The 24879-nt window shown below is 36.7% G+C and overlaps 3 protein-coding genes and 1 pseudogene across 3 annotated transcripts; 2 read left to right on the top strand and 2 right to left on the bottom strand.

Moving 5' to 3' along the window:
- Positions 1 to 2034: 2034 nt before the first annotated feature.
- On the bottom strand, positions 2035 to 2769 carry LOC142985788 (uncharacterized). Its single transcript, XM_076134033.1, has one exon. The coding sequence runs from the start codon at positions 2767 to 2769 to the stop codon at positions 2035 to 2037; it is 735 nt and encodes a 244-aa protein (XP_075990148.1).
- A 1509-nt stretch (positions 2770 to 4278) lies between these two features.
- LOC142985787 (uncharacterized) lies at positions 4279 to 6195 on the top strand (annotated as a pseudogene).
- Positions 6196 to 11837: 5642 nt separating this feature from the next.
- LOC142985786 (uncharacterized) lies at positions 11838 to 12731 on the top strand. The gene has a single exon (XM_076134031.1). It carries the CDS (start codon positions 11838 to 11840, stop codon positions 12729 to 12731), a length of 894 nt encoding a protein of 297 aa, XP_075990146.1.
- Positions 12732 to 23346: 10615 nt separating this feature from the next.
- LOC142985785 (uncharacterized) lies at positions 23347 to 24240 on the bottom strand. Its single transcript, XM_076134030.1, has one exon. The coding sequence runs from the start codon at positions 24238 to 24240 to the stop codon at positions 23347 to 23349; it is 894 nt and encodes a 297-aa protein (XP_075990145.1).
- Positions 24241 to 24879: the final 639 nt, after the last annotated feature.

The following is a 24879-nucleotide window of genomic DNA, read 5'->3' as shown; positions in this document are numbered from 1 at the left end:
ATAGTATTATAAGAATTTATCTTTCACCTTACCCCGTTTTCTGAGGTACATTTAGCGGTAGTTTATCTATTCAATAGTGTCAAAACTCATTGAAAAAAGCGCTATTGAATAGATAAACCACCGCTAAATGTACCTCAGAAAACGGGGATTACTGCCGTAAGTATAACATTTTCCGTACAGTGTTTGTCAATTAACTCGTGAAAGAAGACTTGTTGGGATTTATTTTAATAAGTATTACATTAACAATCGTAGATATTTTTTATAGCCCAGGCACTGCATTGCTCTCAGGACAAACCATCCCTTGATATTGTCATACACATTAAACATGATAATTATAAGTCATCTGGCCAGAAACCCAGTTGCAAGTATTACATTATAAACCCAATACATTAATCTGTACCTAATCAACAAAGGAATTGGCGTCTATTACGAGTATTGTTGTAATTTTTCTTTCACTATTTCAAAATTTTAAAACCACTGAAGAGCAACACGAATTTGTAGTTAATAAATATATTATACTATCTACTTATCTTTTGCACAGAAAGGCAAAATTCACGGGGCCTTAGACTCTCAATTATATTCTCACTTCTAATTGCACAAAAAAGTATAATAAAATGGTGATTAGATTCTCGTTTGAATCGAAATATTACAAATTATTACACAAGTACAATATACAAATACATTAGGTAAACAAATTGACAGATAACTTAAGTATCGTATTACTCATTGCTCGGCATGTTCCTGTTATAGCTAGCTCGTTAAAATTCGGACTTATTCGCTGTCCTGCTCTCAAACCCTCTCTGTCACTCTGAAGACTTAACTTCAATCGTTATGAACCGAGAATCAACTTTATGAGGGTTCCGACAACTCATGAAAGGTCTACCAATCGATTAAGTTCTATGATAGATTGCTACTTATGGATAAGTAAATCCTAACAATACCTACACAATGATTTAAAATGCGATTTTTTGTAGAGATGGAGTCATTATTGTTATTCTTTCACTTTAAATAACTAAGTTGATTGAAATGTGATACACAAATAGTTAATTACCAGGACTCATCCATACTATCCATACTAATATTATAAATGCGAAAGTAACTCTGTCTGTCTGTCTGTCTGTCTGCTACTCAATCACGCCTAAACTACTGAACCAATTTGCATGAAATTTAGTATGAAGATATTTTGATACCCGAGAAAGGACATAGGCTACTTTTTACCCCGGGAAAATGACGCATTTCCCGGGAAAATTCAGGTGGCGAACGAAGTCGCGAATAATCATATTATAATGACATTAAATTAACAAAATTCCGTTGTCATGGCAACTGTCATAATGGCGGATATGCATTAGCGCGACTTCGTTACATTAAGAGATATAAATATCTTTAAGAATATTTTTCGTGAAAAAAAAAGCATATTTTATATCATCACGCTACGACCAATAAGAGCAGAGTAACAGTATAAAAGTGTTACAAAAACGTGGAAAATTCTGACTCATTCTCTCTTATGTGACGCAAGCGAAGTTGCGCGGGTCAGCTAGTATTATATATGTGTGTAATCGGATTACGGGATCGAGAAAAAGTGATAGTTTTACATTTAGAATAATTTAAGTACCTCAAGTACCGCGTCAATATCATTTTGTAGGACTACACAATCATTAGCCTCTTTTACAGAAAGGTATAGTTTTAAATCGTCGGCAAACATAAGGCATTTTGCTTCGGAAATTACACTGGGTAAGTCATTAATCATTATTAAAAATTGCATTGGGCCTAAAGTGCTACCTTGACTTACACCAGAACGAGTGTAATACTCTTCTGATTTAAAGCCTTCAGCCTTTACGAACTGTTTTCGATCTTTTAAGTAGTGAGCCATAAATTTTAACAGATAATTTGAGAATCCCAGTACCGCAAATTTATTCAACAGCACATCATTATCTACCAGATCAAAGGCCTTCCTAAAATCAAAGTACGCTGCATCTACTTGACAGCCAGACTTAACCCTAGTACTTAAATAGTCTACATATTCTATATGATTTGTCAACATATTAACTCCATAGGAAAATGGTCCGACCATGAGATGTTATATTTAATTCTAACGTCAATAACAGACAAATTTGCTGCTTCCGTTACCAGTATGTGGTCTAACCATGACCTAGAGCCATGTACATCACTAATGTATGAGTATGCATCAGAACTACTACCTAAAATGTCAATATCCGCACACATCCAGTTTTGTTCACAACAAAATAATTTTAATTCCTTACCAAATAACGCCGTCGGGTGTGCATTAAAGTCCCCTAGCATATAGGCAGAATCTTCATTATTACTATCTATTATGGCACTCATCTCACTTAAACAGTCCGTAAATTCCGTCAAGTTCTCAATTGCCTCTGTGGGCATATACACCGAAAAAACTAGAAAATGTCTATTTTCTAACGCTATCTTAATAGCAGCTAGCCGTACACTTTTGCACTCGACAACCGACACACACTTAAAAACACTTTTCCTCCATAGAATAGCGACTCCGCCGTACGGCCGCCCTCGTAGGATACCCGCTGACGTATCTACAGCTGATTTACCAGTATAGGCAAAGTCCCGATCTATTCCTCCAAGCAAAGGAATATCGTGTGGCATGAGCCATGTCTCCTGTAATGCTATCAAGTCAGCTGTTTGACATAATAATTTAACACAGTCAATAGATCGCATTACTGACCTACAGTTGTAGCTTATAAAGCTTGTTTTATTTGGTTGGTTTCGATTCCCGATCGCCATGACTATTTGGTTTGTTTCTATATTCTATAAATCTCCTAATAGATACGCCCTCTGGCCATAAACTCTCTTGTAAGAACAAGGATGCTTTGGCACACTGATCTTATATGCATTATATTTCCTAGGTGTTTTGGTGTTAATTTTTTGTAAAGTGACCCTGACTTGTGTTTTATGCATTATATATTCCAATATGTCACTCTCTGTTGTATTTGTGTCTACATTATTAAGAAATAGTGGTATGTTGATATCCGCAGCTTTGAATTTTCCACAGCCTGTTGTAAGTGCCTTCCCTTCGACATAATTAAATTTATTACTGTATCTTTTACGCTGTACAAGAGTCCACTCTTCGCTCCGTTTCTCCTCTCTCCACTTTTTTTCCGAACCAACAACATTCGCTAATGTTTTCTTCTTAATCGGCGCCGGCGTCGATGCGACCATCTGATCGATACACGTGCCTGCGTCCGCGCTGAGGCCATTGTTTGAGTTTGAGTTCTGTGCAGTTAGCGTTTCGCTGTTCGAAACCACAATTATAGGACTCGCGGCCTCCACGCGTTGAAAGATGTTTGCTTCGACCACCTGTGCGAGCGAGACAGGTTGACCTCTAACAAGCGAGTGCGACAAGGTAGACTCAATAGCATCATCGAATGACGCGAACTCCGCCGTGCTGTTATGCGTCTTATTATTATTCTCATTGTGCGGTAGGTCAGATATTGCATTTTCAACGAGAATATTATTTGCCTGACCACTTCCACTTATTTTCTTATTCAGGTAGTTATGTTCGTAATTATTATGAAATAATGGTTGTTTCATAGTAATTATATCCTTTTTTACTTAATTGAGTTGTTCTATTGAGACATACGACTCCTTAAGCATTTTTAAATCATTTTGAATGACTAAAATGTCTCTTAGAAACCGAGTGGCGTCGATATGATCGAACGTTACTGGTGGAAGTTTTTGTAGTTCTCTGGCAACAAATATCGGCGTTTCATCAGGATCAGCTTCTTTTAAGACAGTGATGACATCATAAAGGTTTCGCTCGGATCGCCCATCGCCTTTCCTTATTATTTTTCGTTTCTTAGTCGTTAGAGATTCAAAAAGCAACGCTTTCGCGCTCTCGATATCTTCTGACGAAAAAGAAGACGTGCATAATTTCACTAAACTCTCTTCGTCCATTACATCCACTTTGTTCTGTATAAATGCAAGAACTTCACAAATAACTATATTGCAATTAGTACTCTTTACTTTGCTCGACGTCATCTTGTTAGGATGAGACACACTCGACGCGTGCGAACAACGCCGCGCGCGAACGACGAATAAACCCTAATACATTTATCTGATCTATGAATTAACGTATGAATACCGTAAAAAAAATTTATTTGTTTTTGTCTGAAAAATACGCCAAAATTGCATCCTTCACTTCTTCATCTGTAGAAAATTTCTTCCCTCGAAGCTCTTTTTTCATTTTTGGAAAGAGTAGTAGTAGCTAGGGTCTAAGTCTGGGCTATAGGGTAGATGATCAATGATATCGAAGCCCACCATATGCAAAGTAGCCGATGCAACTCGACTCTTGTAAACGGGAGCATTGTCCCGTAAGAGCAACACACCTTTGGTCAATGTTCCTCTTCGTTTTTCTCGGATAGCCTCTTTTAAATTCTCTAAAATTGAAGCGTAGTATTTCCAGGTTATAGAAACGCCTTTATCTTTGTAGTCTATTTATAAAATTCCTTCGGTATCTCAGAAAACTGTCGGCATAAGCTTGCCCGCCGATTACGACACCTTAAATTTCTTAGGCGGTGGTGTACCCTTTTTATGCCACTGCATTGAGTCTTGTATAGACTCAGGTTCATAGTAATGAACCCAAGTTTCAACCCCAGTAAGAATTAGATCCAAAAAAACATTTTTATCTTCATTATACTGCTTCAAAAACGCACACAAACACTCGACGCACTGCTGTTTTTCCGGCGGTGTGAGCATTCCAGGCACCCATCTTGTACTGACTGTTGTCATGACAAAATGATTATAGAGGACCTTAAAAATATTTTTTTCAGATACTTCAATCATTTCTGCGAGTTGTTTCTTCTTTAATCGTGCAACCTCCAGTATAATTTTTTCCATATTTTCGATGAGATCAGGAGTAGTGACCTCTACAGAACGCCCAGGTCGGGCATCGTCTTCGATTGATTCCTTGCCTTGCTTAAAGAGGCTGTGCCACTTGTATACCATCGTTTTTCCTGAACAAGAGTCTTAGTAAACTTATGACACCTCTTTCAATATGGTTGAGCACTTTGTTCTTGCTTGGTAAGGAACTTTGTAACGGAGCGGAACTCCATTTTCTCCATACTTCACAATTTCTTCCGGATTCAGTTGCTTGATCGACGATATTTCAAATACTAGTGACCTAATTATGATAATACTCGGTATATATACTAACTAGCTGACCCGCGCAACTTCGCTTGCGTCACATAAGAGAGAATGAGTCAAAATTTTCCCCGTTTTTGTAACATTTTTTACTGGTACTCTGCTTCTATTGGTCGTAGCGTGATGATATATAGCCTATAACCTTCCTCGATAAATAACACTGAAAGAATTTTTCAAATCGGACCGGTAGTTCCTGAGATTAGTGCGTTCAAACAAACAAACAAACTCTTCGGCTTTATAATATTAGTATAGATTAGTATAGATGATTAGTCACTGAGCACGGTAAAACCTAAATTAGAACCCTCACCTCCCTCCATCCCCGCCATTCCGCGGACTTAAAAACGCACCCTCGTATTAAGAAAGTCCTTAGAAGATGATAATGCAGATAACAACGAAGAAATACTTAATCAAGCAGTGGATAATTATCAAAAACAGAAGAAAAACAAACGTACAGTGTTGAAAAAAAGCTATGTCGATTTTTTGAGTGAAGATGAAGATTTTGTCTGGGATTCACGTCATGGAAAGAAACAGATGAATCGTCGAGTGATCAAGATTTTCCTTCGAAGAAAAGAAATATAAGCACAAAAGATGGTAAAGTAGGAGATGCAGGATTGAAAAAGAAGAAAATAAATAAAAAAAAGGTAAGAAAGGATGCTAGATCAAAGGGCGATTGATATATGAAGGAAGATGGTACAATTGTTAAAGAAAGAGAAATGAAAACGAATCCTTGCTTAAATAGAAACTGTCCCTACAAATGTGCAGAAATAACCGAAGAAAAAAGAACTGCCGTTTTTAAGCACTTTTGAGAATTATCGACAGAAAGAAAGAAGCAGTGGATAATATCCATGTCCTCCAAAGTAAACATAAAAAGGAAGAGATCTAAGGAATCGAATTACAGAAGTAATAGGTACTTTCTGCTATTTCATCAATGATGGAGAGGGTCGCCGACAGGTTTGTTTAAAGTTCCTCATGAACACTCTAGATATCAGCCAAACGTACTGTACGGGTTGATGACCGTACATACGCTGACTCAGCTCATACGCCGACCCAGCTCATACGCCTACTCAGCATTTACGCCAGACGCAGTAACAACCTGCGTACGTGCAACCACTTAATATTGTGCAATACCGTCTATATTAATGAGAAATTATGTAATAATTAGCGAGTACCTCTTAACTTTACGCAGTGAAAACTATCAAGGGAAGACTAGCTACCGTTATTTATTGTAACTTTACTCTTTAACTTTAACTTAATATACAGTTTTTAACTTTGTGGCTATCTTTCTATTAGTGCTCCTAAACTTAACTTAACTCTACTCTACTTTACTATTAGTGCAAGTGTGTGAAGCTAACTGGCCCACACATTTTATGGTCCTTCGAGCATTCTACGGTTTGGGGTAAGTGTTTGTTTCTTGTTACTCAAGCGAATCGGCTTGACTGGCCTTCCACAAGCGGATCTCACCAGACAAGTTGAGAAGGCGCGCATATTGTAGCAGAAACAGTTTCACTGAAACTCCAACGAGAACCTAGCACGGATAACTACGTCCAGAAAATATGTGCTATAGTACTGACAGACTACTACTACTGTAAGTACAACTATAATTAAATGGTCCGAACTTTAACGTGAACTGCGAGCGGTTCGGTACCTACAGACTACACTCATACATACTATTTTGTTTGTTGTAGCTTGTTCGTTTTTAGAGTGACTATATCGTATTAGGTTCCTCAAAAATGGCAGATATTACGGCACAAACTCAAGTTTTCGAATCTATCAAAAACCTTTGTACTAACTATAAAAAGGACAGTGTGACTCGGAAAACTAATGACTACTTAACCAAGAAATTGATTTCGTTAGAAAATCTTTGGCTAGATTTTACTAACAGGCACCTGATACTCGTTGAAAACAAGGATAAGAATATTCAGTATTTTACTGACAATATCTATGAACGGACTAAGCATCTATATGAAGCTACGAGGCTAGATATACTACAGCGTCTATTGGCGTGTGAAGGAAAACAGGAAGATGTTATCATTCCCCATCCACAGGGAACTGATACGAAGACTAAGAAACTATTGGATCGTCAAGAATGTCATTTGAAGGCTTTGGAACGGGCAATGTCGAAGATTGATATAGATAATATTGTAGAAAAATGGGAATTAGAGGACTGTCTAAGTGACCTTAAAAGCAAATGGGATCTTGTTGAGAAATTACATTGGGAGTTAGAGTCTCTTCTGAAAGGTTCCAACGAAGTATACACTGAAATGTTTTGCAGCAAGGAACGTCAGTACGACGTTATGAAGAGATCCCTTAACTCAAAACTATGGGCTAACGCGCACTTCCAGCATTCTGCCCCGAGGATAAACTTGCCCGAATTCAGTGGCAACTACAGCCATTGGATATCTTTCAAGGATATGTTTTTGGAAACTATACACAACAATACGATGATAACCAAGTCGCAGAAAATGCAGCATCTCAAGTCTAAGCTGAAAGGAGAACCTGAAAGATTAGTACAACACCTAGTCAGCGCTGAGAACTATGAAGCCTGCTGGGATATTCTAACTCAAAGATATGACAATAAAAGGTTACAATTTACGAACTTGATGAATACATTGATGCAGTTACCAGCTATTCAGCAGTGTAATGGAACTATCCTGAAGAAAATGCACGATGTCATCAACGAATGCATGAATGGTCTCCAAAACATCGGCCTTGATACATCAAGCTGGGATCCGATTGTTGTCTACTTGATGGCACAGAAATTAGACTCTACGTCTTATACGGAGTATACACGGGAATTGCAAAATCCAAAGGACGTACCGTCGTTACAAGAATTTCTTGCCTTTCTGGAGAATAAATTCATGGCACTTGAAGCATCAAAAGGGTATCAACACCAACCGAAACCAGCATTTGGCAACAAGATAAAGCCCAGTTTTACTAAACAGCCATTTGATAATAGCAAAAGAGACGTACATTCGGGAATATATCATACTTCATTCGGTAAATGTTTGTTATGTAACGGCCAGCACGTACTTATGCAGTGTCCCCAGTTCGTTGACATGAATACTCGCAATAGAAATGACACAATAAGGAAATTACAGGTGTGTAAAAATTGCTTGTATAAACATAACGAGGTCGAATGCATGTCAGACAAAACTTGCCGAGAGTGCAATAAACGACATCATACGTTATTGCATTACACAACACGGAAATTCCATCCGAAACCTACTTATAAAACATTCGGGCAACGACCTCAGTCAAGAGATTATGAACCCGGGACTAGCACTGGTCAGCATAGCACTAACCATTTGTCAAACAGCAACGCGATGGAAGTGTTGCTAACTACAGTAGAAATTCGAGTAAAATCATTTACTGGAGATTATATATCTTTGCGGGCGTTGTTAGACCAAGGATCGCAAGTTAATCTCATAACAGAAAACGCGGCGCAAAGACTCAAACTTCCTAGAAAACAATTGAATGCGACAATTTCCGGTGTAGGAACTGTTTTAGGTGATTGTAAAGGGCAAATTCTGTTAGAATGCAAATCGTACTGCACGGATTTCACTTTTCAGACAAACGCTCTCATTATTACAAAAATTACAAACAACTTACCACAAAAATCATTCGAAAAAGGTAACTGGCCGCATATACAGGGCTTGCAATTGGCTGACCCTGACTTCAATTTGTCACGAAACGTAGATTTACTGCTTGGGGCAGATATCTATTCCCAGGTCATACTGGAAGGCGTTCTAAAAGGAGATTCTCGGACTCCCACAGCGCAGCAAACACATCTAGGCTGGATATTATGCGGCAAGTTGGAAACGTTTAACTGTCTCGTAACATTGTTTGATCTTGACGAAATGAAGAAATTCTGGGAGACGGAAGATGTTCTACCCGCGGCAAAGGATGCCTCTAAAGAAGAATGGTGTGAGGAATTCTACCAGACAACAACTAAAAGAAATGCCGACGGGAAGTATATCGTAAAAATGCCTCTTCTTCCTAACTACGAACAGAAGATGGGCAAGTCAAGGTCAATTGCCATCTCACAATTCCTGCAATTAGAAAAGCGTCTCGAGAAAAATAATGCATTAGCGTTGATGTAGCGGAGTTTCATAAAGGAATATAATGACTTACATCATATGAAACCAGCGCTTCGAATATCAGCTACAACACCGGAAAACTATTTACCGCATCATGGTGTGTTACGTGAACACTCCGCTACAACTAAATTGAGAGTTGTATTTAATGCCTCACAAAAATCTACAAGCGGGTACAGTCTCAACCAACTGCAGGAAAAGGGTCCCAATCTACAGAAAGATATCCAGGCTCTAATTCTAAAATGGAGGTCATACAGATATGCCTATACTGCAGATATAGAAAAGATGTATCGCTGTATCGAGCTCGCAGAAGAACAACAAGGTTTGCAAAAAATAATATGGCGTGATACATCCACTGAAAGGTTACAAGAATACCAATTATGCACCGTAACATACGGGATGAAGTGCGCTCCATGGCTAGCCATGAGAACGTTAAAGCAACTAGCCATAGACGACGGTCACAAATATCCAGAAGCGTCTATCGTGTTGCAAAAGGAGATGTATGTAGATGATCTGGTTAGTGGTCAAAACTCTATTCTTGAAGCCAAAAATCTTCAAGGGCATCTTATAAAGTTACTAAAGGGTGGTGGTATGAACCTACGTAAATGGTCGGCCAATCACCCCGCTTTACTTGAGAACTTATCTACAGAGCAAATCTCCAGCAAAGATAGCTTTGATTTTAAACACGATGAGTTGACGAAGACACTTGGCCTTGGGTGGAACCCTAAAGATGACACGTTTACATTCAACTGGGATATGGAAATCAAGAACAAAGCACTGACTAAAAGAAGCCTTTTGTCTCAAATTTCGAAGTTATATGACCCATTGGGATGGTTATCTCCCATAACTGTAACAGCAAAATTATTATTTCAAAGAATCTGATGTATAATAGAATACGGGAATTAACGCGAACACGCATTTTACCTTAAAATGCCTAACGTTTCGGCGCAGGTTGCACTCGCCGTGGTCCCAGGCAGTCTGCCTGGGACCACGGCGTGTTCGCGTTAATTCCCGTATTCTATTATACATTAAACATGCAACGCGAGAGTTTAAAAGTTATGGTTCAAAGAATCTGGTTAGGTAAGTTTGGATGGGACGAACATCTACCAAGCGACATTCAAGAAGAATGGTTAAAATTGAAAGGCGATATCCCTGAGGTGAAGAACTTGAAACTTAACCGATGGCTAGGCGGTACACAGGACAACATACATCTTCTGGGTTTTTGTGATGCTAGCGAAAAAGCCTATTCGTGTGTAATTTATAGCTGTACTATAAAGCAGTGCGGTTCGCCTGTTATAACTTTACTCGCCGCGAAGACTAGGATTGCTCCTTTAGCGCAGAAAACTACACTGCCTAGGTTAGAACTCTGCGGCGCACTACTACTCTCACAACTATTTGAAAAGGTAAAGGAAGCGTATGAAGGCCACGAGCTAACTATACAGACTTGGTGCGATTCCCAAGTGGTATTAGCGTGGTTGCAGGGAGACGTCTCCAGATGGGGAAAGTACGTTGCCAACAGGGTCACTAAGATCATAACAAGTATTCCGCCTGAAAACTGGATGTACGTGAAATCGGAACAGAATCCTTAATAATAATTAATATTCCTCGGGAGGCGCAGTCTGCACTGCGCCTCCCGAGGAATATCTCTCACTAAATTACGCAGTTTCAATCTTTGGTGGCAAGGCCCTGGGTTTCTGCAAACTTTACATTTACAAGATAAGCTGAAGAACCACGTAAGCTTGTTTGCGACAAACGTCGAAGCTGCAACGATGTCAATCCTAGGTACACAAAATGAACATAATTTACTAAATGAATTATTACAAAGAAATAGTTCATTGTATCGGGTAACACGAGTCGTCGCTTGGATACTGCGATTCAGCACAAATGCGCGCCACAATAAGAAATTCAACACCGCTTATTTAACTTCGAACGAACTGACCACGGCTAACAACGTAATTATTAAATACGTTCAGCAAACAGAGTTTGAGCAAGAATACAAGCATTTATTGAAAAAGGAACCAGTTTCACAAAAAAGCTCAATTTACAAGCTTAATCCTTATTAAGATGAGAATGGAATTATTCGTGTCGGTGGGCGACTTAATAACTCAAACCTCCCATCCACAATGAGAAATCCTGTTATCCTGGCAAAAGGTGGACGGTTTACAGAATTACTTATCGAGCAGGCGCACCACGTAACACTTCATGGAGGCGCACGACTAACTCTATCTTATATTAGACAGCGATATTGGATTGTCGGCGGTAACAGAATAGTGAAAGCGAGACTACGTCACTGTGTCCGATGTCATCGTCATAAGCCAGCTCAAAATTTTCAACTAATGGGTGACTTACCGTACCAAAGGACTACACCGTCGCGACCCTTCTTACATACTGGGGTTGATTTTACCGGTCACGTACAGGTCAAGATCAATAAGGGACGAGGAGTCAAAACTTCCAAAGGATACATAGCTATCTTTGTTTGTATGGCTACTAAAGCGGTACCTACACATCGAGCTCGTCTCGGACCTCAGCACAGAAAATTTTCTTGCTGCTTTTCAAAGAATGTGTGCACGACGCGGAACACCCAAGCACGTCTACTCTGACTGTGGCACTAACTTCATTGGAGCTTCAAAGATCCTGCACAAAGAATTTACAGAGTTCAAGCAAATTCTATCACCGGAGTTCTTTGTTGAAATAGGCAGGTTGGAAGTGGAATGGCACTTCAACGCCCCTGCATGGCCAAGCGCGGGTGGTTTATGGGAAGCCGCTGTCAAATCGATGAAGTACCATCTCAAGCGTGTACTAGGAGAGCAAAAACTTACTTACGAGGAGTTTTATACGTTGCTCACAAAGATCGAAGCTTGTATGTACTCTAGACCACTATTGCCCATGACTGAAGACCCGGATGAATTCTATAATTGTTTGACCCCGGGCCACTTTCTTACTGGTGGACCTATATTGTCGCTACCGCTGTCTGATTACAGTGACTCGAAGCGCATTGATATTCGAAATCGATGGCAGCTAACTGAAAATATGCTGCGACAGTTTTGGAAATGCTGGTCCAATGAGTATTTGACGCAACTACAAGCACGCAGTAAATGGAACAAACCCACTACAAACCTCAAGGTGGGCGACATTGTATTGGTCAAGGACAACAATCTGCCTCCCGGAAAATGGGGTCTCGGCCGTATTCTAGACGTTCATCCCGGTGCTGACGGTCTTGTACGAGTCACCACTGTAAAAACACAAGCTCGAATCATCAAACGACCAGTGGTCAAATTGTCGCCACTACCACTTTTGGGACCTGAAACATCTGAAGAAAAAGTAATCAACGATAGCAAGTTGGACCCTACCACTTCAGTTCCACGGAAAGAAAAAACAATACGGAAGAACTGCTTATCGATATTGTTTACTACAATTATTACAATGTCCATATTTATATCGGGCGCAAATTAAGTAACCAACAACGAAAGAGGTTTAAAAATAACTTTATTACGACCAGAGTTACAGCTAATACAGTAATTACTTAATCTCATCAATGGTTCATCTTATATACTAATTTATTGCTAACGTAGTACATAGAGAAACATAGTCTGAGATCACGTACGTCCTAGATTATTATAAATGCTAAAAGGGCAATTACAATAATTAATAAACTAAATATTCACTTGTTAGCAAAAGTAATATTAGGAGATTGGGGTTCCTTAACTCCTCCCTCCCCCGGAGAGAAATTATCCGAAGGTGTCGCAGACGGTTTCGGAGAATTTCGACAAAAATGCATTAACTGAAATTTATATGTTATAAAAATTACTATTAATATTATAAAAATAATATACACGAAAATTGTCCATATACTAATTTCTATTGTCACTATTTGAGTTGTATCATCTATTTGACAAAATTTTGCACTTTGCAACACTTCTTTCACATCACTAAAGTCCACATTTCTTAGATCCACTTTCTTTGCCTTTCTCTGGATGTACTGTTGCAGCTCAGGCATCTGAATCGAAGGCAGTTGAAGGCTGGAAACTGTAGTGTTTGTGGTAGCGGTAGCGATGACCTCGCCTATTTGTGTCTCACATTGTTGATTAGGTGTCACGATGTAAGTTCCAAGAACAGTATACTTCAGAATCTCTGCGTTACAATTTTCCGTGATGATGAGGTTCTCTTCTGAGTAAACCAACCATTGGTTATTGGTTACTTTTTGAATCTTGGTTTTTTCTATTTCGATATGGTTCTGTATGCAGCTTTTGTAGTTGTTCTTCAGCAACATTATTTGTTCAATGCAGGTCTCCGACGGGTACTGTGCAAGATTGCTCTCAGTGCAAAGAAATTTCTCATTTTCAATCTCGACACATGGGCTTACTACGGGCATGTATTTCAATCCATTCACCATCATATAAGGGTATTTGGGTATAATAGTATAGGTATTTAGAGAATGGAATATAGGAATGGGTATAACCTTGTAATAATTATATGTTTCGTTATCTATTATGGGAACTTCTAAAACAAACACTAACTTGTTGTTATTTATATATGACTTAAGTACAATATTACGTTCTAATTTTATTAGGTTACCTTTATTGACTGGATATATTGTTCTAGCATGTTTGGCAATTACTGCTAACGTATTATATAACTCTGTACTATTTATTATGGATTGGTGTAATGTATTTAATTTGCTAAAGGCTATGGCCGTTTCGATCTCTTGTATGTTTTCATAACAAGTTCGAAAGTTACTTAAAATTTGATACATCGTATTTAAAATATGGAAAAGTTTGTTAAACCTAAGCTCATGTTCAACAATTTTTCCCATTTCATCCGTATGTAAAGCCAAGTTTTTAATATTTTGATTTATTATTTCAGAGTCATTTACTAATTTATCAAAAGCCTTTGTCATTGACGATACCTTACGTTCTACTATATGCTCTTTATTTTGTAACTTTTGAATTTCGCTATCATATTTTATTGCATCATTTTCGTCTAAATTGCCAGATATAGCTTTTACGAATGAGCCTAATGGATTAAACAAAGCTCGTTTGTTTCTATAATGAAAAGGTAAAATATGAAAAAATCTATCTTTAGTTAACTTAGCTAAATATTCTATTTGATTTTCTATTCCTACGGTTTCATTACTTAATTTATTTTCTACAACTTTTGTTTTTAAATTACTAAAATCCCGAATGTTATCATCTATTTGTAGACCTATTGATTCTAAATCTACAGTTTTGTATATAGTCCAATAACTATTCTTCTTCACTGCTACTCCCATCTTTAACGGCGCTATCCCCGGATTCTGACCGAGGTTTTGAAGGTCCAGCGTGGATGCTGCCACCACTAGTACCAGAAGTACCAGGCACGACCTGTGGAGGACGTTTTACATTTTTTATCGCTACTCTTGTTATCCTTTTCTTTAACTCTACGGGCACTATATTATGTTTAATGTCACCAATTACTTTCGCTTTTTCATAACGCGGTTTTTCTTTAGCTTTCCTTACTCTAGTATCTTTCATAAAAATACAATCGCCAGTCTTAAGGGCTGGTGTCGCTTCACTACCTTTTTTGTTTATTACTTTTATTTTATTTGATTCTAATTTTTCTGTTACTAATTCATAAAGTTTTTTAAGACGCTTTCTATGATCTAACAGTAGTTTTTGGGTTAGATTTTTTTCTCTATCTATGTTAAACACATTATCTGAATAAGTGTGACCAAATAGTAATTCGAAAGGAGTAAAATCTGTTGCTGAGTGTATGGTATTGTTATAAGCCATAATAGCATAAGTCATAACGGATGCTGCATCTAAATCGCTTTTATCATATTTAGCTAAGCGATAAATCTCGATAATAGTCGAATGAAACCTTTCTACTATTGCCATTGAACTGGGATTATTAGGAGTCCCTATATGAAGTTCAATTTTATATAAGCTCATCATTTCTTTAATTAATGCGTTATTAAATTCTGTGCCAGAGTCACAACTGATTTTCCTAGGCAATCCATACATACTAAAATATTTAATTAATCCTCTAACTATTTTCGGTGTGCTTCTATTCGGTACCTCTATGGCTTGTGCTAGCTTACTAAATGCATCAACTATCGTTAAATAATATTTCCCTTCAATATACAATAAATCCATAAAAGCTTCCTGGAAAGGACTATCATGCATTTGTGTTAACTGAATGTAGGGTTTGATTGGTTTCCTGTCATATTTCATTCGCTTGCACGTTTCACAAGCGTTTATGATTGCAGTTACTGTCTCTTTCATATTTGACCACCAATAATGTCTTTTAAGTTTAGTTAAGGTTTCTCGAATACCTCTATGGCAAGTTTTTCCCTCGTGATATTTTAATATAACTTCCCTTTGATCTTCTTCAGATTCTGTCAAATTTACTACTCTTTCTGTACACTCTGTTAACTTAACTGAATCCTTTTTGAATAACTTAATTACCATATTTGAAAAAGATTTCCTAAAGGTTGGATGCTCGAAATATATAAAATATTTATATTTTGGATCTATATATTCTTTCAAAAAGTTTTTAACTAAATTATCATTATTTATCGGTAAGTGAACTTCTAAAATTTTTTGTTTATTCTTAGAAATATCTTTAACGAGTAATTTATTTTTGAGCCATGAATTTACTAAAATCTGTTTTGCTTTAGTATCGATAGCTTTGTTTAAAATAGGAATACCTTCGTGTTCTCTATTTGAAACCGAATTTGCAGTGATTCCATCATCAGAATCCGAAAGTTCTATCGTTTCTAATGGAGTTTCATCATCTTCCCATTCTCTTTCTAACATTTTCTGTATTCGTGCCCGTCTATCTCCTACATTTACAAATATTGAATCTAAATCATCGTCAATTGCATTAATTTTGATCCTAGATAAAGCGTCTGCATTAGTGTTTTGAGGTCCTTTCTTATATTTAACTTCATAATCATACTCTTCTAACCTAAGTCGCCAACGCGTGAGCTTACTATTGGGTTCTTTTAATGAATACAGCCATGCTAGTGGTCTATGGTCTGTAAATATAGTAAATTTGTTGCCATACAAATACGGTCTGAAGTGTTTAACAGCCCATATTATTGCTAACAACTCTTTCTCTATAGTGCTATATTTAACTTCTGTGTCACTCAAAGTTCTACTAGCATATGCTACAGGCTTATCTGAACCTACTGATCCTTGTGACAATACAGCTCCGATTGCAAAATTTGATGCATCAGTAGTTAAAATAAAAGTTTTACTAAAATCAGGGAATTGTAACAAAGGTGCATTTGTTAAAAGCTTTTTACATGTCTCAAAACATTCTTTATATTCTTCATTAATAATAATTTTACGACCTTTCTTTAAACAGGCTGTTAATGGTCTAGTTATTTTAGCAAAGTCTTTGATAAATTTCCTGTAATAGCCGATAAGTCCTAAAAAGCTTTTAATTTGAGTGACTGTTTCTGGAAGGGGATACCTAAGAACTGCATCTATCTTATCATTATTCGGTTTCAGACCCTCACTCGTAATAGTATGCCCTAAGTATAGTACTTCTTTTCTAAGGAAATGTGACTTGTCTAATTGTATCTTTAAGTTTGTTTGACGAAAACGGTCAAAAACTGCTCGAAGCTTCTGTATGTGTTCTGGTAAGCTTTTTGAGAAAATGATGACGTCATCAAGGTACACCAGGCAATGTAAGCCTTGGAGACCTCGTAAGACATTATCCATTGCCCGCTGAAAGGTGGCAGGTGCTGTCTTTAACCCAAATGGCATTCTGTTAAATTCGTAATGCCCTGAAGGTGTACTAAACGCGGTTTTAGCCCTATCCTGCTCTTGGACTTCTATTTGATGGTACCCGCCGGCTAAATCGAGGGTTGTGAAGTAGGTACTCTTACCTAACATGTCAAATAAGTCGTTAATGTTGGGCAATGGGTATTTGTCATCAACTGTAATCTCATTGAGTCGTCTATAGTCAACTACCATCCTCCATTTTTGTTGGTCGTTTCGATTCACCCCTATCGCTGGGTGAATAGAAATTGACCATTTTTTTAATGAAATATCGTAAAACTATGCATATTTTTGGACAAATATGGTTTTAACTCTTTCTTCATGGCGCCGGACATGATATAAAACAACCTGACAATAAAAATAACAAGTTATTCGCTACAAATTTTTAGGACAAAGTTGAAAATTGTTTCTATTCACCCCGTTTTACGGTAAGGTCTTTTATAAGCCCGTATATTGCGAATAAATATTTTAAAAATCGTTTACAATATGAACCTTTCGAAGTTGTTAGCACTCACGCATCGAGCGTTCATAATGAAACAGCAACTATTCCATTACCGATTACTTTTCGTAGTCAAGAATTCCATAAGTTTTATGTTTATAGTGTTGACGATAGGTATGATGGGCTAATAGGCAGCAATTTGCTTAAACAATTACACGCAAAAATTAATATGGAAAATCAGGTGTTACATTTAAAAAATACTGATATTCCTATAATATATTCACCGCCTATGAGAGAGGTATACAATTTACCCCCTCGTAGTGAAGTTAGGGTAAAACTTCCGGTCAACCTATTGGACGGGGAAGCTGTATTAGATTTTAAGCAGTTTACAGAAGGGATTCGAATGCCCGCTGCATTAGTTACGTGTAATAAAGGTTATGCAACAACCGTTATTCAGAATTACAGTAATCAAAATAGGAATTTAGTAGTTACAGGGCCTTTTAAAGTCGAACCTTATTTACAAAACCTATCTATTAGCGTTAATTATACAGAAAATAAGATAGATATAGAAAACTTACTTACGAATAATCTAGAAAAATTACAGTTAGACCACATGAATGTAGAAGAACGTAGATTAATCGAAAAACTTTGTAGGGAATACAAAGACATCTTTTATTGTGAAAATATTCCTTTAACCTTCACAAATCAGGTTAAGCATTGTATTAGAACTAAGAATGAAGACCCGATAAATATTAAAGCACATAGGTTACCCCCTACTCAAACAAAAGAAATTAGGAAACAAGTTGAAAAAATGTTAAGGGATAATATAATCCAGGAATCACATTCTCCCTGGAGTGCTCCTGTACATTTGGTGCCAAAAAAAATAGATGCATCTGGCCAACAAAAATGGAGGATGGTAGTTGACTATAGACGACTCAATGAGATTACAGTTGATGACAAATACCCATTGCCCAACATTAACGACTTATTTGACATGTTAGGTAAGAGTACCTACTTCACAACCCTCGATTTAGCCGGCGGGTACCATCAAATAGAAGTCCAAGAGCAGGATAGGGCTAAAACCGCGTTTAGTACACCTTCAGGGCATTACGAATTTAACAGAATGCCATTTGGGTTAAAGACAGCACCTGCCACCTTTCAGCGGGCAATGGATAATGTCTTACGAGGTCTCCAAGGCTTACATTGCCTGGTGTACCTTGATGACGTCATCATTTTCTCAAAAAGCTTACCAGAACACATACAGAAGCTTCGAGCAGTTTTTGACCGTTTTCGTCAAACAAACTTAAAGATACAATTAGACAAGTCACATTTCCTTAGAAAAGAAGTACTATACTTAGGGCATACTATTACGAGTGAGGGTCTGAAACCGAATAATGATAAGATAGATGCAGTTCTTAGGTATCCCCTTCCAGAAACAGTCACTCAAATTAAAAGCTTTTTAGGACTTATCGGCTATTACAGGAAATTTATCAAAGACTTTGCTAAAATAACTAGACCATTAACAGCCTGTTTAAAGAAAGGTCGTAAAATTATTATTAATGAAGAATATAAAGAATGTTTTGAGACATGTAAAAAGCTTTTAACAAATGCACCTTTGTTACAATTAAATGAATTATTAATAAATAAATGCTATTATACACTATTGGATTATCTAAATGACAATTTACTCAATTATATTTAATTTATTTCAATTACAATCAATTTATTTCAATTACAATTTTTTTTTTTTTTTATTAATTATTATTTAGCTTTATTAACAATAGCAGAATATCTATTAATTATTCAATTCATCCATTTATTGTGACATTTATATTATTTTTAATTTTGACATCTGACTTTATGTCAACTATATTTTCCTACCATATAACATATTTCATCATTTTGTTTGGACTTTTCTTGTACATCACTTAATAAACTCAATTCTATTTAATATTTGCATGCCACTGACAGGCCAAGATACTTGTAACTATACTTATTGTAACACCATTTATCACAGTATTTTTGCAAATAAATTTGATTTTGATTTTGATTTTTTTTTGAAAAAATTCCCTGATTTTAGTAAAACTTTTATTTTAACTACTGATGCATCAAATTTTGCAATCGGAGCTGTATTGTCACAAGGATCAGTAGGTTCAGATAAGCCTGTAGCATATGCTAGTAGAACTTTGAGTGACACAGAAGTTAAATATAGCACTATAGAGAAAGAGTTGTTAGCAATAATATGGGCTGTTAAACACTTCAGACCGTATTTGTATGGCAACAAATTTACTATATTTACAGACCATAGACCACTAGCATGGCTGTATTCATTAAAAGAACCCAATAGTAAGCTCACGCGTTGGCGACTTAGGTTAGAAGAGTATGATTATGAAGTTAAATATAAGAAAGGACCTCAAAACACTAATGCAGACGCTTTATCTAGGATCAAAATTAATGCAATTGACGATGATTTAGATTCAATATTTGTAAATGTAGGAGATAGACGGGCACGAATACAGAAAATGTTAGAAAGAGAATGGGAAGATGATGAAACTCCATTAGAAACGATAGAACTTTCGGATTCTGATGATGGAATCACTGCAAATTCGGTTTCAAATAGAGAACACGAAGGTATTCCTATTTTAAACAAAGCTATCGATACTAAAGCAAAACAGATTTTAGTAAATTCATGGCTCAAAAATAAATTACTCGTTAAAGATATTTCTAAGAATAAACAAAAAATTTTAGAAGTTCACTTACCGATAAATAATGATAATTTAGTTAAAAACTTTTTGAAAGAATATATAGATCCAAAATATAAATATTTTATATATTTCGAGCATCCAACCTTTAGGAAATCTTTTTCAAATATGGTAATTAAGTTATTCAAAAAGGATTCAGTTAAGTTAACAGAGTGTACAGAAAGAGTAGTAAATTTGACAGAATCTGAAGAAGATCAAAGGGAAGTTATATTAAAATATCACGAGGGAAAAACTTGCCATAGAGGTATTCGAGAAACCTTAACTAAACTTAAAAGACATTATTGGTGGTCAAATATGAAAGAGACAGTAACTGCAATCATAAACGCTTGTGAAACGTGCAAGCGAATGAAATATGACAGGAAACCAATCAAACCCTACATTCAGTTAACACAAATGCATGATAGTCCTTTCCAGGAAGCTTTTATGGATTTATTGTATATTGAAGGGAAATATTATTTAACGATAGTTGATGCATTTAGTAAGCTAGCACAAGCCATAGAGGTACCGAATAGAAGCACACCGAAAATAGTTAGAGGATTAATTAAATATTTTAGTATGTATGGATTGCCTAGGAAAATCAGTTGTGACTCTGGCACAGAATTTAATAACGCATTAATTAAAGAAATGATGAGCTTATATAAAATTGAACTTCATATAGGGACTCCTAATAATCCCAGTTCAATGGCAATAGTAGAAAGGTTTCATTCGACTATTATCGAGATTTATCGCTTAGCTAAATATGATAAAAGCGATTTAGATGCAGCATCCGTTATGACTTATGCTATTATGGCTTATAACAATACCATACACTCAGCAACAGATTTTACTCCTTTCGAATTACTATTTGGTCACACTTATTCAGATAATGTGTTTAACATAGATAGAGAAAAAAATCTAACCCAAAAACTACTGTTAGATCATAGAAAGCGTCTTAAAAAACTTTATGAATTAGTAACAGAAAAATTAGAATCAAATAAAATAAAAGTAATAAACAAAAAAGGTAGTGAAGCGACACCAGCCCTTAAGACTGGCGATTGTATTTTTATGAAAGATACTAGAGTAAGGAAAGCTAAAGAAAAACCGCGTTATGAAAAAGCGAAAGTAATTGGTGACATTAAACATAATATAGTGCCCGTAGAGTTAAAGAAAAGGATAACAAGAGTAGCGATAAAAAATGTAAAACGTCCTCCACAGGTCGTGCCTGGTACTTCTGGTACTAGTGGTGGCAGCATCCACGCTGGACCTTCAAAACCTCGGTCAGAATCCGGGGATAGCGCCGTTAAAGATGGGAGTAGCAGTGAAGAAGAATAGTTATTGGACTATATACAAAACTGTAGATTTAGAATCAATAGGTCTACAAATAGATGATAACATTCGGGATTTTAGTAATTTAAAAACAAAAGTTGTAGAAAATAAATTAAGTAATGAAACCGTAGGAATAGAAAATCAAATAGAATATTTAGCTAAGTTAACTAAAGATAGATTTTTTCATATTTTACCTTTTCATTATAGAAACAAACGAGCTTTGTTTAATCCATTAGGCTCATTCGTAAAAGCTATATCTGGCAATTTAGACGAAAATGATGCAATAAAATATGATAGCGAAATTCAAAAGTTACAAAATAAAGAGCATATAGTAGAACGTAAGGTATCGTCAATGACAAAGGCTTTTGATAAATTAGTAAATGACTCTGAAATAATAAATCAAAATATTAAAAACTTGGCTTTACATACGGATGAAATGGGAAAAATTGTTGAACATGAGCTTAGGTTTAACAAACTTTTCCATATTTTAAATACGATGTATCAAATTTTAAGTAACTTTCGAACTTGTTATGAAAACATACAAGAGATCGAAACGGCCATAGCCTTTAGCAAATTAAATACATTACACCAATCCATAATAAATAGTACAGAGTTATATAATACGTTAGCAGTAATTGCCAAACATGCTAGAACAATATATCCAGTCAATAAAGGTAACCTAATAAAATTAGAACGTAATATTGTACTTAAGTCATATATAAATAACAACAAGTTAGTGTTTGTTTTAGAAGTTCCCATAATAGATAACGAAACATATAATTATTACAAGGTTATACCCATTCCTATATTCCATTCTCTAAATACCTATACTATTATACCCAAATACCCTTATATGATGGTGAATGGATTGAAATACATGCCCGTAGTAAGCCCATGTGTCGAGATTGAAAATGAGAAATTTCTTTGCACTGAGAGCAATCTTGCACAGTACCCGTCGGAGACCTGCATTGAACAAATAATGTTGCTGAAGAACAACTACAAAAGCTGCATACAGAACCATATCGAAATAGAAAAAACCAAGATTCAAAAAGTAACCAATAACCAATGGTTGGTTTACTCAGAAGAGAACCTCATCATCACGGAAAATTGTAACGCAGAGATTCTGAAGTATACTGTTCTTGGAACTTACATCGTGACACCTAATCAACAATGTGAGACACAAATAGGCGAGGTCATCGCTACCGCTACCACAAACACTACAGTTTCCAGCCTTCAACTGCCTTCGATTCAGATGCCTGAGCTGCAACAGTACATCCAGAGAAAGGCAAAGAAAGTGGATCTAAGAAATGTGGACTTTAGTGATGTGAAAGAAGTGTTGCAAAGTGCAAAATTTTGTCAAATAGATGATACAACTCAAATAGTGACAATAGAAATTAGTATATGGACAATTTTCGTGTATATTATTTTTATAATATTAATAGTAATTTTTATAACATATAAATTTCAGTTAATGCATTTTTGTCGAAATTCTCCGAAACCGTCTGCGACACCTTCGGATAATTTCTCTCCGGGGGAGGGAGGAGTTAAGGAACCCCAATCTCCTAATATTACTTTTGCTAACAAGTGAATATTTAGTTTATTAATTATTGTAATTGCCCTTTTAGCATTTATAATAATCTAGGACGTACGTGATCTCAGACTATGTTTCTCTATGTACTACGTTAGCAATAAATTAGTATATAAGATGAACCATTGATGAGATTAAGTAATTACTGTATTAGCTGTAACTCTGGTCGTAATAAAGTTATTTTTAAACCTCTTTCGTTGTTGGTTACTTAATTTGCGCCCGATATAAATATGGACATTGTAATAATTGTAGTAAACAATATCGATAAGCAGTTCTTCCGTATTGTTTTTTCTTTCCGTGGAACTGAAGTGGTAGGGTCCAACTTGCTATCGTTGATTACTTTTTCTTCAGATGTTTCAGGTCCCAAAAGTGGTAGTGGCGACAATTTGACCACTGGTCGTTTGATGATTCGAGCTTGTGTTTTTACAGTGGTGACTCGTACAAGACCGTCAGCACCGGGATGAACGTCTAGAATACGGCCGAGACCCCATTTTCCGGGAGGCAGATTGTTGTCCTTGACCAATACAATGTCGCCCACCTTGAGGTTTGTAGTGGGTTTGTTCCATTTACTGCGTGCTTGTAGTTGCGTCAAATACTCATTGGACCAGCATTTCCAAAACTGTCGCAGCATATTTTCAGTTAGCTGCCATCGATTTCGAATATCAATGCGCTTCGAGTCACTGTAATCAGACAGCGGTAGCGACAATATAGGTCCACCAGTAAGAAAGTGGCCCGGGGTCAAACAATTATAGAATTCATCCGGGTCTTCAGTCATGGGCAATAGTGGTCTAGAGTACATACAAGCTTCGATCTTTGTGAGCAACGTATAAAACTCCTCGTAAGTAAGTTTTTGCTCTCCTAGTACACGCTTGAGATGGTACTTCATCGATTTGACAGCGGCTTCCCATAAACCACCCGCGCTTGGCCATGCAGGGGCGTTGAAGTGCCATTCCACTTCCAACCTGCCTATTTCAACAAAGAACTCCGGTGATAGAATTTGCTTGAACTCTGTAAATTCTTTGTGCAGGATCTTTGAAGCTCCAATGAAGTTAGTGCCACAGTCAGAGTAGACGTGCTTGGGTGTTCCGCGTCGTGCACACATTCTTTGAAAAGCAGCAAGAAAATTTTCTGTGCTGAGGTCCGAGACGAGCTCGATGTGTAGGTACCGCTTTAGTAGCCATACAAACAAAGATAGCTATGTATCCTTTGGAAGTTTTGACTCCTCGTCCCTTATTGATCTTGACCTGTACGTGACCGGTAAAATCAACCCCAGTATGTAAGAAGGGTCGCGACGGTGTAGTCCTTTGGTACGGTAAGTCACCCATTAGTTGAAAATTTTGAGCTGGCTTATGACGATGACATCGGACACAGTGACGTAGTCTCGCTTTCACTATTCTGTTACCGCCGACAATCCAATATCGCTGTCTAATATAAGATAGAGTTAGTCGTGCGCCTCCATGAAGTGTTACGTGGTGCGCCTGCTCGATAAGTAATTCTGTAAACCGTCCACCTTTTGCCAGGATAACAGGATTTCTCATTGTGGATGGGAGGTTTGAGTTATTAAGTCGCCCACCGACACGAATAATTCCATTCTCATCTTAATAAGGATTAAGCTTGTAAATTGAGCTTTTTTGTGAAACTGGTTCCTTTTTCAATAAATGCTTGTATTCTTGCTCAAACTCTGTTTGCTGAACGTATTTAATAATTACGTTGTTAGCCGTGGTCAGTTCGTTCGAAGTTA

Source organism: Anticarsia gemmatalis, chromosome W (genome assembly GCF_050436995.1).
Source record: "Anticarsia gemmatalis isolate Benzon Research Colony breed Stoneville strain chromosome W, ilAntGemm2 primary, whole genome shotgun sequence".
In the NCBI taxonomy this organism is placed as follows: domain Eukaryota; kingdom Metazoa; phylum Arthropoda; class Insecta; order Lepidoptera; family Erebidae; genus Anticarsia; species Anticarsia gemmatalis.
The sequence above is the reverse complement of the archived record's forward strand: the minus strand, read 5'-3'. Positions and strand labels throughout refer to the sequence as shown.